Raw genomic sequence first — 17,977 nt, 5'->3', positions numbered from 1 at the left:
CAGCCATATTCTATAAAAGAGAATCACACCAGTCTTATGGAGATTTATTCGCGACACAAATTGAATGGTAACATACCGACATAAGCGATTATAGTAGATTAGATACGCGATCTGTGGTGACGGGACGACGGACTGACATATCGACAAAAATGTTCTGCCTCTTTCTATTTCATGTATTTGTCGTGTGTTAGAAAGAGGCAGTAAATGTATTGTTATCGACCGGACACCACAGTCTTCGCTCAGTAAATTACCGACCAACACTTAACTTGGCTCTCCGAAGTTGCATAAAATGTTACCCAGGGCTGGCTATCTTTAATTGGATGAGGTTACTTCGCTAACAGGATGTAGCCATCATGGAAGACGCATATCGGTACTTCATTGGAGAATTGACTTATAAAGTTAGCTTGAGCTGGCTTGAGTCGGTGAAAATTGAAGCATCCAAGGCTTACCTCGCTATTAGTACTTCTCGTTGCCACCGCCCGGCAATCGGCGCGACAAGACGTGCTCCCAAATGCCCGTATTTACCAATTTACAGCTGATTAGCAGAGTGTTGCAGAAGAAGGGGGGCAACTCGGTGAACTTCAAGCGTGTTACGTTTTCGTTGTCGGAGCAAATCATATCGGTCGAAAAATGAGTGGAAATCTTCGGAGGCAGGTAATTTTTGAAAAAGATTCAATTAAGCGCACGTCACTTTCTGGCATCTTGGTATTTCAACGTTCCAAGTGTTTTTCCTACATGAATTGGTTAGGAACTGGTAGTAGGTCGACGATATGCTTGCATTGTGTAAACTGTAAACTTTCATAATCAACTTATTCATTTAATGAGGCCGAAGTTAGTAACGTTAACGTAATGAAACATTAGGGGAAAAAATTACTATTTTGCAAGTTTATAGTGACCTTGAAGTAGTTAAGGTTTCAAACTATGAATTACCACTGAACTCTACGTTTTCTGAATTTCAGACTCCTGCAATTCTGAAATAACGGTTTTTCAAAACGTTAATCATTAGAATAACATCAGTAACTTCAGCCTCATTTTATTTAATTGGAGTGTCTTTAAACACGTATTGTAAAATAAAACAACAATAGATGAAAAATTTTGTGTTAATGGTATTGACGTTGACTGAAGAATATATCAGTCAACGGTATTGAACAGACCCTGTTATAAAGGGTATTCGAAGATAACTTCGAAACAACGTACAGTACAAGCTATTCATTGTTTTACCAAGAACAATCAAGTCAAATTTTTTTCTCTTACAGTATGTTTCATTCTGCAATTAGTATTTCAAATCTTTTCTACTATAATAATAGTTAGATATAAATTATGACAGAGAGCAAATATGGCATTGTACTTGTAGACTTACTTATTTTTAGCAATAGATTGATTCCAACAACTTTTTTGTATGGTTAACGAATTTTGTACTTATTTCTGGAGACAGAGATAAGTTAGTGAAGACTAGTGATATCAATACGCTATATCAGATTTCATTTAACTCCTCTTGGGAAATTGAGAAAAGAGACTTTTGTCACAGATTTCAGTTTTGAATGAGTCAATTGTGCATAAAATTGTCATCGGACAAGTCTGCATAAAAATCTGAAATAATTGGCAGATATTTCATTCCTTTGAATAAATATGGGAAGCAAAGAAAAGTTTCCCATTTTGGATAATTGGCATGGAATGTCTTCTTTCTAATTATACTGCTTTCCCAAATCCTGCAAAACTTAATCTATCGTTGTGTTTCTTGTTTTATAGTTGCAAATGCAAAGACTGATGATTTCAGGTGCTCGGGACGTTTAAAAAATTGCATCGAACGCGCATGAATACATTTCAAGACGACAAATATGCTTTGGAAGGTGAACTAAAATTTTTTAAAATAAATTTAGTCTTTTAGAAATTTAAGGAAGGATAAGGATAAAATACGTTTGCTTCTGTAATGTATTTGGTTTGTAAATTTCAAGAAATCTAAGAAACTATTTTCAAAGTGACAATACTCTTAAAATATGGCACAATAAATTATTGCAACACCTCAAACCATTTAAAAAAGACACTTCAAAGTGGCATCGCACATGCATTAATATTTTGTTTTTTTTATTTAGCAACAAGAAACAAAATAAATGAAGAGTACAGAAAATGCAAGGATGTTACAGATGAAAATAAAATTGCAGAAGTGAGTGATTTTCACTTTTTGAGAGTGCATCATTGAAAGTATAAAAAAAATGATGTAATCTGGTATTTTTGTTGAGACAGAAGGTTAGTCTTGAAAATTTTATTACAAAAATTTGTACAAAATCTGAAACATTGATTGAATATTTCATTTTCCATCAGTTAAATGAGTTCGCTTTGGCAGTTGAACGAGAGGTGCGAACTACAATTGTCCAGGCTAGAGAAGTAGAGCCAGGAAAGTTTGGTACAATCACTTATTCTTGATGATATGGGTCGATTTTACTAGACATAAAAATGAACAGTAAAAGGTCATCATGATATATTTTTACATTTTCAGCACTTCGCGTTAATACGGACACAGAGAAATTAGACAATGCGACACTTGATGCAGCTGGATGTTTCACCAGCACTCAACGAAAACCTAGTTCGGACTTCAAAAAATGTTCCGACACTACAAATACATCCTGAATCGATATAGATGGATCATAATGTAAATTATATTGGCGCATATTGATTTTTAATAATATGTTGCATTCATGTACAGTGTAATGTAGATAGATCGAATAAACATATCTGTATTGATGTATCATAAAGAATCTATGAGGAATCTATCAAAAGAATTATATGATGTAGACATAATACAAATCTAATCATTTTACATTACATTCGACTAGAGATAGTTGTGTATTGGTATTTTTTTTTTTTTTTTTCTTTTAAGTTAAAACTTCTTCAGCGCCGTTGGTGAAAATTTCTTCAGCACGGGAGTGATTTGAAACTCGATGAAACGAAATGAAACTACTATCTATGTAACGAAATGAAACGACGCGATGAAATGAATAATTATTCTACTCCTCATACTGCATTCTCCTCATTCTCTCGCAGTTTAGTTTCTGAAGGTGTCATTTCTACCACGTGTCAACTGCACACAATTTTTTTTTTTTTTTGAATTGCTAAAACCGGCAGAAATCACTTATTCAAACTTAGTTTGAACTTATTTGGAGTCCGATTCAGTCACACGAAAAGTTAGATCTGTTGTGTAATTGCTTATACGCAAAAGGCGGCGGCGATGGAGTGCTAAGTTAGAAAAATGGGAAAGAAGCTAAATGTAAATAAAAACTATGCTATTAGTAGGTGAAATGACGAATTTAAACTAGTTACAGATATTTCAATATTTAGCCTTTACTTGAGGCCAAATTGATACTAGATATTAAATATTGATTGAAGGGAAAAAAGTTAAACACATTATTACGGATAAATAAAATTTGAAGAAACACACGATGAAAATGTGCAAGCTTCTTTGGGCAAGAAATCGTAGTTCCAACGTACGTGAAATTTATTTTTAGTGGCCTCAACACTATTACTGAGAATTACACTACATCAAACAAACGATAAAGAAACAACTGTATGGTGCATAAATAACGATTTATTACATCAAAAACATGTATGCGACCCGAAATAATCATAATAAATAAAATGTTAGCTGATTAAATTCGATTAATGATCCAAATCGAAATCAATCGATCGAACTTTTCAGTCATGTGTGATGATGATACCTACCATTTACGAATGAACTCCGATTAGTTTAATTTTTGAAAAAGCGTTAAAAAAAACGCTAGAAGAGTCTATGTTATTTTTTTGAAACGAGTGTTCAATATAATCGTAATTTAATTCGGTATTGGAATAAAAAATGTGTTCGGAAAATTAAATGTCCATACTCTTATCAGAAAGTTTCAATTATAGATGATTGAGGTGAAATATAAGTAAACTTGCCTGAAGATTGTATCAGTGAAATCCAATCTATAGATAAATTGCACTTGTTGTGATGAAATTGAAATATTGTGGTAAAAAATGGATATTTCCGATTTTTGCTTTATTCTCTGTATACCCTGGAGGAAATAATTTCTATACTCAAGTATGAATTTCATGTCACGATTTTTTACGAAAATTTCTACGATTAAGTAGAGAATTTTTTCGTAGATTATTTTACTTTTTCATAGGTTTTCGTAAATTTTTGTAATCCATTAGCATTCATTTTTCGTAGAAATCCATATTTTTATGTAGATTATTTTACATTTTGGTGATCAATTCTACTTTTTTGTAGATTATCGTAGATTAGGGAATTTTTTTTTTAACTATTTGGTCTTGATATCCGTACAAAACCATAGTTTTACTTAAATTATTGTACGCTTTCGTAAAACGTTGTACTCTTCCGTCGATTATTATGGATTGGTGTAATTTTTTGTACTTTTAGCTTTTGATATTCGTAAAAAATTGTTGTTTTTCGTAGGTCATCGTATTTCTTCGTAGATTATCGTTGTATTTTATAGATAACTCTAGAATGGCTCGCGTTTACGTGATCGTTATTCTTATAGTTGAAATGGATATAATTTGTTACAGAATATCGTGAAATTACTGGTTTAGAAAAATAAAAAAATGTTAGTCTTTTCATTAGACTCACCTATTGAGACAAGGTGAGTTCGAAATTATACGACAGATTCTCTAAATCCGCCTAGATCTAACTTCAAAGATGAAAAGATCAGTCTTCGAATGTAGATTGTAGACTCAAATTCTGCTAGATACTTAACTTGTCTCCCATACATTTTATTTTTGAGAGAGATGTGACATTTAGAAATGGTTCAAAAAATTTGTTAAGTTCATAAAAAGTTGTACTTTTCAACGAAATTCTAAGAATAACTGCGAAAAACAAATTCATTTTGTCTGAATCGGAAATTATAATTATTTTCTATAGAAAGTCGTAGATCTTCATCAATTTTTGTAGAAACTCGTAGTTTTCCACGAATTTCCACGAAATTTTACAAACAATAATTCTCGTTTGTTTGGGTCCGAAATTGGAATTTTCATGGAAAATCGTAGATTTTCATAATTTTTCAAACAAAATTGTAGATTTCCGTAATTTTTTATGCAATTTACTACGATTTTCGACGATTTTTCATAATCTCCTACGCTTTTGGACCGATCTTCTACTATTTCCGACAATTTTCAATAATCTACACTTTTTTGTAGTTTGGCGTAGAGATTATTCTCATCAGAGAAGATCAGTCTTTGGATATAGACCAAAACTTTGCTTCGTACTTAACTTGTCTGCAATAAATTTTCCTTGTGATAGAGATGCGATATCTAGCGGATGGGTTGGATCCGATATTGTAATTAGTTTTCATAGAAAATTGCCGATTTTCATAATTCTTCGTCGGAATGGGTAATTTTTCGTAGAAATTCAACGTGGTTCTGGGCAAAAAAAAAATGTAGTGCTTGAGTCCAAAAATGAAATCGTCTTTCAGAAAAAGTCGTAGATATTCATAATTTTTTGTTAATCCTCGTAGTTTTCTACGAAATTCTGCGAAAAAAATATTAAATCTACTTGCAAATGCAATTTTCGTACTTTGTCATGTAAAGTCGTTGGTTTTCATAACGTTTCGTAGAAATTTATACTTTTCTACGAAAAATACTACGATTTCTGACGATTATCTGCAATCTTTGTGGGTTTTTTATGATTTGCTACTATTTTCTACGATTTTCCACGACCAGAAATTTTTCGCAGTTTGACGTCGAGATTATTTTCGCAAGAGTATGGAAGTATTCGCAATTTTCATTACCCTGTGGCTATTGAAAGACTGTTCTCTTCAGAAATTTAGACTCCGTTAAGCATGGTCAAGAGGCATAAGAGCAATGTAAATGTGGATGGCACGTATAACTGTCGATCCAACGTCCGTTTGAATGCCACTTATTGGGATTGTAATTTTACAATAAGTCATCTAGGTAGACAAAAATCGAACTAATGCAACCAGGCCAACAGCCGTGTTGACCGTGTTCTTTTGCGTATGGATAGTAGAACAGGTATATTATTGATCACGTTTTATTTATGTTGGATGAGTAATTTGAAACTCGAAGAATTACCATTTGCTTCAATTAAAATTAAAAACTTAGGTCATGTGGTGATAAAATGGCTTTGACAACTAGACTCTGACGTCATGAGGACATTTTCTAATACCTAAGAATGTCTTGAACATCGAAGAATCTACAGCTGAGAAAATACAAGATCTCTCCGATGTTTGGCTCTAAATTTGTTCTCCCGAAAATTGTGGTATTTTTGAGTGAAAAGACTTGGCTTCATTTGTGTGTTCAGAAATAGTCAGTTATACCTGTAACTCATCTACGTCCTTTATACGATTCATTATTTTTCAAATACGAAATGAATTGAGTTGATGGTTTAGTCTATATAATTTTTGTATCAGACCAACATCCAAACTTTTTATAGCTAACAATAAGTCGTTTCGTCCTTTGACAAACTAAAATATCTAAAACTCTTCGCATTCGTATAATTATTTTTCTTATTCCTGTCAGAAATTTTATTATATCTGTCGGCACCGTTGTTACGTTTTGGGAAGAACGTCGGGAGAAATCTTGTCGTGTTTAGGTTTGGGTAGAATTTCTTGTGCAGCCTGTCTCGATCTGCAATTTTGCCTTGGATCGTGCCAGCTATCACTATGCGTGATTGAAATAATTCGTTTCACACAACACTTTAATTTAAAATACACATTTCTTAACAATAAGATGTTCTTTAAATCGATTTTCGAGTTATGGTTTTTACAGTGTTGTTATTCACTAACTGTACTCCTTCACTAACTGTACCTATTAAATATGTACGTACAACCGTTACTCTTTGTATGAACTCAATTCTGATACTTGTAACTTTGGAATGAGAATAAATTGTGATTTAACAGGAAAAAAAAAAACAAACAAACAAACAATCATTCTGCTCAAAAATTCGGAGCCATCAAACTTAATATTATAAAAATATATATTTTAGGGAATCACAGATTCAATATTTACAAGAGGAAACGGGTGACTTAGAATAATCTATAACGTTCTTGATTTCGATACGTTCTGAATGATCTGAAGTCTAAATTGGTTCTGTAATTAATTTGGTTCTGTTCTCTTTCAATATTTGAAGCGATTCTCTTTTGCATCTGCCTGGTTCGAAAGGATCTTCAATAGTGGGAGATCTGGAAGAGACTCCTGATTGGTTTTATGGCTACGTCAGTGCATGACGATTGGTCTTGAAGAGGCCAATCGGTGCAGTGCTGACAAGATAGTTAGTTGCAAGAATGCACATTTAAATTCTAAGAATGATACTTTGTAAACTGATCGTCTTGTCTTTTCTCACGTCCTTACGTTTGGCCAGTGAGGGTTCATGAGCCTGAGTTCCGTGAATTTCTATTGTAGACCCATATGGTCTATGCGTGAGTTGGAATTAAATATATAAAGCAAAGAAATGAAAATGATGTCTATATTGCATAGCATTAAATGAACGTAAGCTCGCTTGCGAAATGACAGATGGTATGTTGTATGCAGATTGTCGGTGCGAGACCATTGCACACCGAGATGGTAACTGAATCTAGATCGATATGGATCTTAAAGGCTATGGTATGAGCATGCGTGATCTCTTATGGTAACTGCACGTCGGTAAGTTACGGTATAGAGAGGGTACAGCCCTAATTATCGGCTGGGACGTAACACCGTCTTGAAACATTGCGATCTCGGTGAAAATATTAAATATTCTGGGCGAATATGACCGATGGTTTCGGCAAGTTTTCGAGAAATGGGTTGGTCGGCTCTTGATGATTAATGCTTGCTGCGGGTTCACTTGAATATTCTACGCCGTCTTCCTTTCCAATCTGTGTCTCCTGTAAATTGTCATAACCCAACGAGTGACCCGAAGAGTTATGATCTTGCAGATATCAATGATATCTGTGTAGGATTTTCGTGAAATTTCAGAAATCCATAGGCTTAGAATGTTTGAAAAGTGAAGAATTAAGTCACGTAGAAAAGAAATTTGGAGTCGTCGGGGATGAGTGAAAGTGGCTGAGTTGGACATGGGAATAATGTAGGTATGTATATACATTAGACCTGTCCTTAAGAAGGGCAAAATCGAATTTTAATGGTCTTACCCCCAAATTGGTTCGTAATAATTCAAAAAAAATGTCTGAATATTTAAAAATTTTTCCTTCCATATCTACCCACAGCTGGGAAGCCTTACTTGTTCCCATAAGAAAATCATTGATTTTTAGTGATTTTTAATCTTTTTTTTACCGCTGCCCTAATTATCAGCCCTACATATTATTGTAAATAGAACTATGGTGCGTTGTAGATAGAACAAAATTAACAAAGGAGACTTACCATTTCACAGTGAGCTAATCTCAAATAGTTTATTTTGGATAATTTCATCCAACTCTCGTTAACTTACGATCGAAAATCTTGGTGCACTTTTTCTCATTGCTATAATTGATTTCCAAACCATAATACGAACAAACATTCAGGACAAACGTGCGACGTGCTCGAACAGCAAGTGAAGCAGGAATCACAGAAAAATTTTAAATCATGGCATAATCGATTTGGCTGCAGGGGTAGCCTTGAATTTTGTTTACGTGATTAATTATTTTGTACAAAGAATTCCGTATGTTTTAAGACTACTCCGATTGAATTCTTTCAATATTTAAATATCCAAATCACGTTTTTCGACTTTTTTCCGCGTTTTTCGCAACATACAAAGAATATAGATGCGATCAATTTAGCCCAAAAATGCTTGTATCAAATTCCAAAAAATTCGACAAAAAGGTAACATAACTGTCAACATTTTCTGAGAATTTACGATTTTTTAGCTGATATTTAGGGCAGAGGTAAAAAAAAGATTAAAAATCACGAAAAATCAATGCTTTTCTTATCGGAAAAAGTACGGCTTCCTAGCAGTGGGTAAATATGGAGCGAAATTTTTTTAAAAATTCTAACATTTTTTTTTTGAATTATTACGAACCACTTTGGGGGTAAGACCATTAAAATTCGATTTTGGCCTTCTTAAGGACAGATCTAATATACACAGACAATTCCGCAATAACCTCCTTTATTTCGGGACAACTATCCTAGTATAATATCTGTGTACAGTTTAGGAAAATTTTAGTAGTAAATGTGTATACTCAAACTGGAAAAAACAATGTAACAAATAAAATAACAATAAAATAGATGACTGTAGTGGAAATGGTGTATGATAACTGATGGTCATAAGTATTGCTAAATATTTAGTACAATTTTCAATTTATTGAATAATTTTTAATGTACAAACTGTCCATTAGCGCACTAATTATAATACAACCTGTGCAAATTGGGCTATTCTTTGGGATAATTTTGGTGCACTATATGTGGATGCAAAATTTTTACACTGACGCTTGACAATATTGTTGTGGAAGATTGTGTAATCTTTATGATTGATCAGTACGGTCACATCATACCTAAGTACTGGAACTTAAATTTTACCTTAACGTTAGAATTTGATGTTGACACAATCGGGGTCGCGTTCCTGATGGAAAAATTTCAACGATTTTTTAAGAAATTTGGATCACGATCGTAGATTTTGAGTCGAATGTTTTGAATAATTTCGCAGTTTATCGTGGATTTGCGTAGAATAATTGGCTTTTTCGTGATTGTTTTTGGTACATTAATCGTCTAAATGGCTGTAATTCCTTGTCGAATATCAGAGTATACCTAGATTGAAAAAACAACTTTTGTTTGCTTTTTTCATGATACTCACCTAGCGAATTGAGATGAGTTCCAAAGTATACGACAAATTCTCAAAATCTTCCGAGATCATACTAAAAAGATGAGAAGAATCTTTGAAAATAGCCCCCCTATCTGCTTGCTACTTATCTTGTTGTTTGATCCTTGTGAGAGAGATACGCCATCTAGCGATGATTCAAGAAGTAGCATCTCTGGTGGAAATGATTTCGACGCCTAACTACGAATTTTATTTTAAGATTGAGTAAAGAAATTTGGACATTTTCGTAGTTTTGGCATAGAATTTTTAGTAGGTTATCGTACTTTTTCGTAGATTAAGTATCGTATTTTATAGATAATTGTAGAATGGTTCGCATTTACGCGATCGTTTTTCTTATATCAAATGTTGAAATGGATCGTGGAATATCACGTGAAACTCCTGGTTTATAAATATAACAAATATTTGTTTTTTTCATAAAACTCACCTATTGCGACAAGGTGAGTTCAAAAATATACGACATTCTCTAAATCCGTCTAGATATCAGTGTTGCGAGGTTTGAGTGGGCATTAGTGCTATTATCTGAAAAAAAAATCACATCATCGTAACAGGTAATCTAGAGATCTTGTTTGGCATTGATTTGGGGGTTAGACGGAAAAAATTCATCAACACCCTAAATAAGGGACACCCTACTGGACATCCAGTTTACCTATACTATAAGTTTCAGAGATGCGTTCTTTCCTGATGGAAGTCACGTACATTTCGACTGGACTATACTCATGTCTAGTTCATACTCAAAAGATGAGTTCAGTCTTTAAATGAAGACTCTAATTCTGCTAGGTACTTAATTTGTCTCCCATAAGTTTTCCTTGTGAGAGAGATGCGACATCTACCGGCGTTTCAAATTTCGTAGAGTTCATGAAAAGTTGCACTTTTCAACGAAATTTCTAACGATGAGAATACTGCGAGAAGAAAAGTTTATGTTGTGTGAGTCCAAAATTGTAATTATCTTTCGCAGAAAATTGTGAATTTTTATAATTTTTTGTAGAAATGGGTAAATTTTTACGAAATTCGACGATTTTTTACAGCAAAAAAATGCATTTCATCCGTGTTGAAAATTGTAATCATCTTTTAGAGAAAATTGTATATTTTTATAATTTTTCGTATAAACTTGTAAATTCAAATATAAATGAATAAAACGTCCATGCAAAACCTACGATTTTCGACGATTTTCCACAATTTTCACGCTTTTGGACGATTTCTTACGATTTCGAATATTCCCTATAATTTTCAACACACTGCACTTTATTGAAGTTTGGCGTGGAAATTATTTTCATCGGAGATATCTGCTCGTAGAGATTTGAAACATTAACAAAAGTCATTTCTAGAATCTGGTATTGTTTACAATATTTTATGAACATTTCTTCGTTTTTGAGTTACAGATTTCCTTAATACTTGTACTCTCTTTTTAATTACATTGTATATTTTCGTATAAAATCCTATATTGCCGGAAGAGTTCATGCAGTTTTATTTTCATTCTTACGGCTAGCGGGTCCAGTTTATTTTTAGTAAAAAAAAAAAACTATTGATTATTATAAAAATTCGTGAAAGTTCGTACTTTTTTTTACAAACATTCACCAAATTTCTTTTCAATGTTTTCGAGTTAATTTTGTATTTTCTTGTAGATAATTCTATATAATCGTAATTTTCAAGTATTTCTAAGAAAAATCTACAAAAAAAAAAAAAAAAAAAAAAAAAAACAACAATGACTTTTTACAACTTTCTATTTTTTCGTGTTTCCGTAGAATATCATAGAAATCATTCGCTCCAGGGGCTGCTCCCACCTTTCATAAAATACACTCTTGCATAAGCATCCAGGTAGACCGGCACCTTATTGATGGAAATTAGTGTTGACGAAGTCAGGGTTCTAGTTTATCCTTTGCAGCTGTTGTTTGTTGATTATTACTTATGTTGAGATCTGGTCTGATTCTGCGATGGGGTTATGGACGGCAGTGATTTCGTTTGTTGGTAGTTTATCGTTCAAGAAACCTTCGACGAATTGCTGTACTGAGTCTACTGTGATTTCTGCTCCATCTTCCATAACTGTATAAATGCCTCGGGGAATGTCAACTGCGGTTAACAGTGGCACAGCATCTTCCAGGCCAATAAACTCTCGCAGAATCTCGGAAGTATCGCACTGAAACTTCAGAACAAGATTTAAATCAGTATTGCCAGTTTAGAAATCACAGCATTCATTATTATTGCGATTTATACCCACATGTTTCATCTCAAGTTAAAATTGCCATTATAACAACGTGGCAACTAAGAAATTGAAAAATGTTGGACCCCAAGAATTGAAGATTATGTTATTTATATTATTTGAGAAGAATTAAATTTCACGTTGCAACTGCAATCTGTAGTTAAAATCTCCAATTAGTCCAAATTATAATTTTTTCCCTCATTTATCATTTGTAAAGAAACTGGGATTCCTGAAAAGTTGAATGCGTGCAATTAACCACCGTTGACTGCACGCACGTAATTTAATTTCGACTACGCAATTATTTTCAGAACTCCCCACTTGTCAAGCGTTATTGGACGCTGAGTAAAATCGCAACAAGCAGTTCTTACAAATCTTGATTTTACCTCCTTCAAGTTTGAAACATTAAGAATTCAGAATATAATTCATGGGTTTGACGCTTATTTATAAGTCTTTAAAATGGTTTTTCAAATTCCCGTTTCTTTTAGAGTAAACGTTTATAATTGACGTTATTTGTTACCTTACACCGTGCAACATTAAAAAATTCACCAATATCTCGAAAAAAAAACAAAGTATTTAGAAATCACCTCTCAAAACGTGCTCAAAATGTAAAAGTGTCAAATTTTACGTTTTTGGTTCTTCGTGACACTTGTTTGAGGGTTATAGTCATAAAAAATATATCTCTGCTGTGCGCAAAAGACATCAAAACATTTAGGTTGCTGATAAATCTACAAAACGCCGCGCGTTTGTGTTAATTCTCCCAACGCATTTTGCTATGTTTGTGGTCGAGTTACTCCTAAAAGTGAAAAAACCTGAATTCCTCACTGCTTGAGAAGTGTTATGAAGCTTATTTAAAGATTGTAATTGAAAATCAAGACAATTCGTTCAAAAAATATAAGTCGTTAAATGAAAAATAAAGTTTTCTGTCGCGTATTTATATAATGTAAAAAGGATCAATAAATATTTTTCATTATGAAACCTGCCGCGATATGACAATTTTATGTATAAACTTCAATTGATTTTAAGTTGAGAAATCATAATTACATACGGTAAACCCAGTGAAAAAAAGTATTCAATTTGTTCTATAGTGTTATTTGTTTTCCAGATGGAAAAATGTATACATCTAGTCTTCCAACATATTTACTATACTACGTACTCTTGTTGTCCACGTCATGTGAAGTTGGGACTGGATGTTTCGCTATCGGATTGTGAGTGTAACAACTATACCTATCTGAATGATGAATTATTGGATTCCAACTCACGTCTAACGCTATGAAGAATTGAAGGTGATCATCCAGGTCGTCATAGGTAGGATCGTAATCGGGATGATCACGTCGGTAGGTTTCCGCTGCCGGAAGCAAAACAGTCTCTCCGAATTGTATTTCGCAGTCATCAGCTTCTACAAAAAAAGCGACGAACAAGGTAATCAGAATGTTAAAATTCACTTTGAGCGTATCTTTGATCAGGGTTTTGTTTGAGGCGCTCGCAGGTTTTCTCTTCGGTCTCGTCGTATCAGTCGCAAAGGTTCTCGAGAATTTGAAACTGTCAATATCGGGCTGAAAACACAGGCATAGTTGCTACTAATTTTCGATATTAAAATTCTGTAACTATACCAAATTTTCCAGGTATCTTTTATATTTACAAAATTCAAAATAACGGATAAAAAATATGACAGTTCTTGTATCTTTGTTGTCCTTGAATTTATCAAATATGGTTATCAAATATGATGAAAAGATATGTTTTTTCGATTCAACCAAATGATATCTGATTCGATGAAAAACAGTAACAAAACCTTTCTTTCGGCATATTTGATCGCCATATTAGGTCAATTCAATAATTTTTTCTTTTAGGAAGTATTAAAAAACTGAAGTATCTGATATCAGTTTTCTGTCATTATCAATGAAATTTACGGATATTGACGTGTATTACGAATTTTAGAAGAATCGGAATTGGCGGTGTCATTGCTCGCCAGAATAATCGTGATTTGTGTAATTATCATGTGAATTTTTTCATCCAAATAATTAATCTATGTAACCGGTATCTGGCTGAGGCTTGTGATTCTGAAGCAGGAACTGCTACCATACTGCTTAACAAGTCTAACGGACAAATTTAGCCAACTGTCGATTTATCGCACAATCGACTAATTGTAGGAGCTATTAATCGTAGTCAACGACTAATCGATTAATGGGACAGTCCTATTTGCTACGCAAGAAGTGATTTACATACCTACAAAGAGGATGATTGCTGGAGCGCGGTGAAGAGTCGTCATGTATTTTTCCGTTAAAATATTAACCAGTCGGCTCGCCCATGGAAAATTCTGAAAAATAAAAGTACGCTCAGAACTTATTAAACAAATAGTCCGGCCAAAATCTCTGACGAAACCGAAAAAAAAAAAAAAAAATAGCGATGAACCACAGGTTACAAAAATGTAAGTGAAGTATCAGTTCAATAATGTGATCTTGTTCGACTACAGTATAGTCGAAATTTGCTGTTGTTTGTTTCTCAGTTGGGACATTAGTTAAATTTCGGTCAATTCGATTACCTTCAATTGCACTTCTTTCATTTTTTTTGAAATTACTGTTCCGATATCCTTTACAACGTAGACTATACGTTTGATCCGTTGTTAAAGTGGGATTTTCACGACTTATACGTCAAAACAATAGCCCTGTAAGAATTTGGCTTTCAAAGAAAAAGTCACAACTAACAGTTTGGCGGCTGAAACAATTGCGAGAGGCGAGGGGACGGATCGACAGAGTTTCAGACGTCTCCTGTAGATGGCACCGGAAATAGCTAGATGGTTTCACATTTGCGTCAGTAAATTTGAATGTGATGACGTCACATCTGCTGATTCGCTCCTAGTGTTCTTGTTTTTGTATAATTTCCCATAAGAAGTTACACCTCATAAGACGATTATTCCCTCTGGTGATCACTGCATTTTAACCTGATTAGCATTTTAACCTGAGTTCATTCTTTTCAAAATCCTCTGATAAAAGAATCACCTAAATCATCAATTCGTACAACACTGGGCAATTTTTTTCTATACATACAGCAAGTTGATTTTTAGACCAGGTGGATCAAACGATTATATGCTACGTGTTATAACACTGGTCAACAGTGGCTTCTGCCACCCTTGATATTTCAGTGGTCTTACAATTGTTAGTAAGGTTTGATGTCAACAACCCTGGAAGTGAGCGTTTTTGGAAATTGTCTCCAGTTACTTATTTTGTCGACGTTTTCATATACGAGTTACGACTCAAAAAAGCAATATTTAGACGAAAAGTTAGATTTTTTTGATTACAAAAGTTTATCAAAAAAATATTATACGGCTTGACAAAAAAAAAAAAATGTATATTTTGCTGCCCTAATTTTTTCCGTAAATTTTGGTGTTTGAAAACAAAGAATTTACGAATAAAATCATGATTATATTAGAAACAATTCCCCGCCATACAATACTACAATAACATAAAAACTAGAGCCAATCTAATATGATCATCAATTGATACAATTCTTCGAAAAAATGAGAGCAACAAAAAGTATGCTTTTTTTTGTTGAGTTGCGTAATCATTTCGAAGAGGTGTAATTCAGCCGCACTTATTCGACCTCAAACCTTACCCAAGCTTCCGGATCTTCGAGCAACTCGGTACGACCTTCCAAAGTGATAATATTGTCACGTTGATCCAAAATCACGAGGGTTGGTATTGCCTGGACGTCAAAAGCGCGGGCGAGTTTCCGTCGTCTTTCTTCTTGCGAAAACGGTATCCTCAACCAGGGCATCGTCTCTGTATACGTGTTGTAAGATTCTTCGCTTCTGAAGTAAACAAGTTATAATAAATTGCCCATGCATTTCCTCTGCGTACAAGGATTACGTTAAATGTGCGGCATTTTTCAAAAATGAACGAATCCCACCGTCAAAATAAAAAATTTGGAGAAGAGAAAAAACTGTTTAAAAAATCTCCAGCAATGTTATTCGTGCTAATTATCATCAACACGAACAAAATAATGTCTCTACTGTGTAACATGAATGAATCCGAGGAATTTCGAACAAAACAAGCTAAGACATCAACCATCTAAGAAAACGTTCGTAATTAACAGTTTGTAAATTATTAAATTCTGGTCTGTTTCATCCGATTTTTATGCTTTTGGGCTCATTTTGTTTACTGATCAGAACCTCAGAAATTGTTGGAACAGCATTTGAGAAATTTTGAATCATAATGTAGTCCCAACTTATAAGGCTCAAATGTGATTGTGATGAACACGTCGTACCACACTTACACGAATATTATATGGGGAATTCAATGCGAACCCGACCAACGTCTAACCATCAACCATTTTCGACTTTGTACCAGAAATTTTATGCAATTATTCCAACTCTGAAACAGCGCCCCGAATTTTTTTTTAAATTTTTTATTCGAGTGGTTAATTATTTATAAATATTTAAAATAATTTTGAGAACGGCCATTTTGAAATTCTTAGAAACTGTATTTTCTATTCCGAACATCTTTGGACTGGGCCCATGGTGGGCCGATTTTTATTGAATTTTTTTTAACGAGTACTTTCGATTTCTTTTATCAACTATAACACAATTTTAAACGGTTTCAGAATTTCCAAAAATGTTGAAAACTTTTATATTTCAAATCACTCCATTATAGAAATAAACCTAGAAATGTTCGATGTGAAAAATGAAAGTTTCAAGAATTTTTTTTGGGAATTCTTAGACCGTGTACAACAATGATTCAGTTGATCAAAAAAAGTGTTGAAAAGACAGAAAGAAAATTGGCTTATCATGGGTTCGGTATTGAAACGTTCGGAATAGCAAATACGGTTCAGGAGATTTTTTTGAGAATTTTATAAATGGTCGTTTTCAAAATCACTTTGAATATTTATGAATATTTAATAGGTAGAATTAAAAATCTGAAAAAATTCAAGGTACTGTTTCATAGTTGGGTAAATTGCATAACAAATTTTTAACGAAATCAAAAATGGCAAGAGTCAGACGTTGGTCGGATTCGCATAGAATTCCCCATATTTTTCATCAACTGTAAGGACAACTATTTGAAAAAAAAAATTTCAGGAAATCTTTGATTCTGTCATGAAACCCGTTCCCAAATTGTGGTTATCCTCGTTTGTGGTATAATTCGAATTTCCTTGGATTTATTTCTATTACAAGGTATAAGGATGTCGTTTCATTCGCGTTTATTATCAACTGCGCAACTGAAATAGCCGAAGATTTTTAACCATTTCTTCTCTGTTTCTAAATTTTAATTCGAACGGGTGATCTCATTCATTCTTAAAGATGTATCCACATGAAAATCGGGTCACGATACTTTTATGCCTGCAGATGAAAGAGGAAGAAATTCTCAAGTAGAAATAGACCCTCCCTATTCTAGCTTTTTGCCTGCCTGGATAATGGATGCCGCGGAGAAAAGGAAAACTTAAACGTTCCTTTGCAGTCGTATCTTTTGACGGTAATGAGTGTGACGTGGGACGAGAGGAGAGCGGAGAAATATTGATCCTCCGGCAACGTGGCGCAAGGTGTACAACCGCCATAGTCCACCGTCTACGCATTCGCTGTATTCAAGGCAACCCGGTGTAGATTTTATGCGTGGATGCCGGACCGGCAGAGAATCTCCCGCCTTTTCTCCTATACTTTTATGGAAAATCAATGAACTATCATTCGGCTATCGCGCCCCGAACGGAGCTTTTTCGCTAACGTAGCTTATCTTTATAGCCTGGCCGTGACTCAAAATAAAATATATTTATATAATGCGAGCATGTTTTATGTGTTTTTCCATGCTTGTGTTCCGTACATGAAGTATCCGTTTTTATGAAGGTCGAGTGAATCTCCGAATGGGTAAAAGAACATTTTCAAGTTCTACCAGTTAAAAGTGATCGTTTTTGAACTGCGTGCAGGAGCTGTCGCGAACAAATCTGATATTATACGACCGTAACCTCAACTTCGTGCTTCGTGAAAACATGCGTAACATACCCTTACACAA

The 17,977-nt window shown here is 33.9% G+C and overlaps 2 protein-coding genes across 7 annotated transcripts in view; one reads left to right on the top strand and one right to left on the bottom strand.

Moving 5' to 3' along the window:
* Positions 1 to 401: 401 nt before the first annotated feature.
* LOC124175502 (complex III assembly factor LYRM7) lies at positions 402 to 2,756 on the top strand. Of its 4 annotated transcripts, none has more exons than XM_046555839.1 (5): positions 402 to 650; positions 1,778 to 1,850; positions 2,094 to 2,164; positions 2,323 to 2,404; positions 2,498 to 2,756. In XM_046555839.1, exons 2-5 carry the CDS (start codon positions 1,814 to 1,816, stop codon positions 2,626 to 2,628), a joined length of 321 nt encoding a protein of 106 aa, XP_046411795.1. In that variant the 5' UTR covers positions 402 to 650; positions 1,778 to 1,813; the 3' UTR covers positions 2,629 to 2,756. The 4 variants fall into 4 exon arrangements, with proteins under 4 accessions (XP_046411795.1, XP_046411794.1, XP_046411791.1 ...); XM_046555838.1 differs by having other exon boundaries at positions 405 to 650; positions 1,750 to 1,850; XM_046555835.1 differs by having other exon boundaries at positions 408 to 654.
* Positions 2,757 to 11,192: 8,436 nt separating this feature from the next.
* LOC124175756 (nucleoredoxin-like) overlaps positions 11,193 to 17,977 on the bottom strand; it is a 70,058-nt gene continuing 63,273 nt past the window's right edge. Inside the window, exons 4-7 of one of the 3 annotated variants that reach the window (XM_046556250.1) lie at positions 15,594 to 15,789; positions 14,208 to 14,298; positions 13,244 to 13,380; positions 11,193 to 11,927 (exon numbers count right to left, since the gene is read on the bottom strand). In XM_046556250.1, coding sequence (XP_046412206.1) covers positions 11,691 to 11,927; positions 13,244 to 13,380; positions 14,208 to 14,298; positions 15,594 to 15,789 — 661 coding nt within the window. In that variant the 3' untranslated portion in view covers positions 11,193 to 11,690. The remainder of the gene's footprint in view (positions 11,928 to 13,243; positions 13,381 to 14,207; positions 14,299 to 15,593; positions 15,790 to 17,977) is intronic. The other 2 variants (XM_046556252.1, XM_046556251.1) reach the window with 2 other exon arrangements.

Source organism: Neodiprion fabricii, chromosome 2 (assembly GCF_021155785.1).
Source record: "Neodiprion fabricii isolate iyNeoFabr1 chromosome 2, iyNeoFabr1.1, whole genome shotgun sequence".
Classification (NCBI taxonomy): Eukaryota; Metazoa; Arthropoda; class Insecta; order Hymenoptera; family Diprionidae; genus Neodiprion; species Neodiprion fabricii.
Note: the sequence above shows the minus strand (reverse complement) of the source record. Positions and strands in the feature narration are given on the sequence as shown.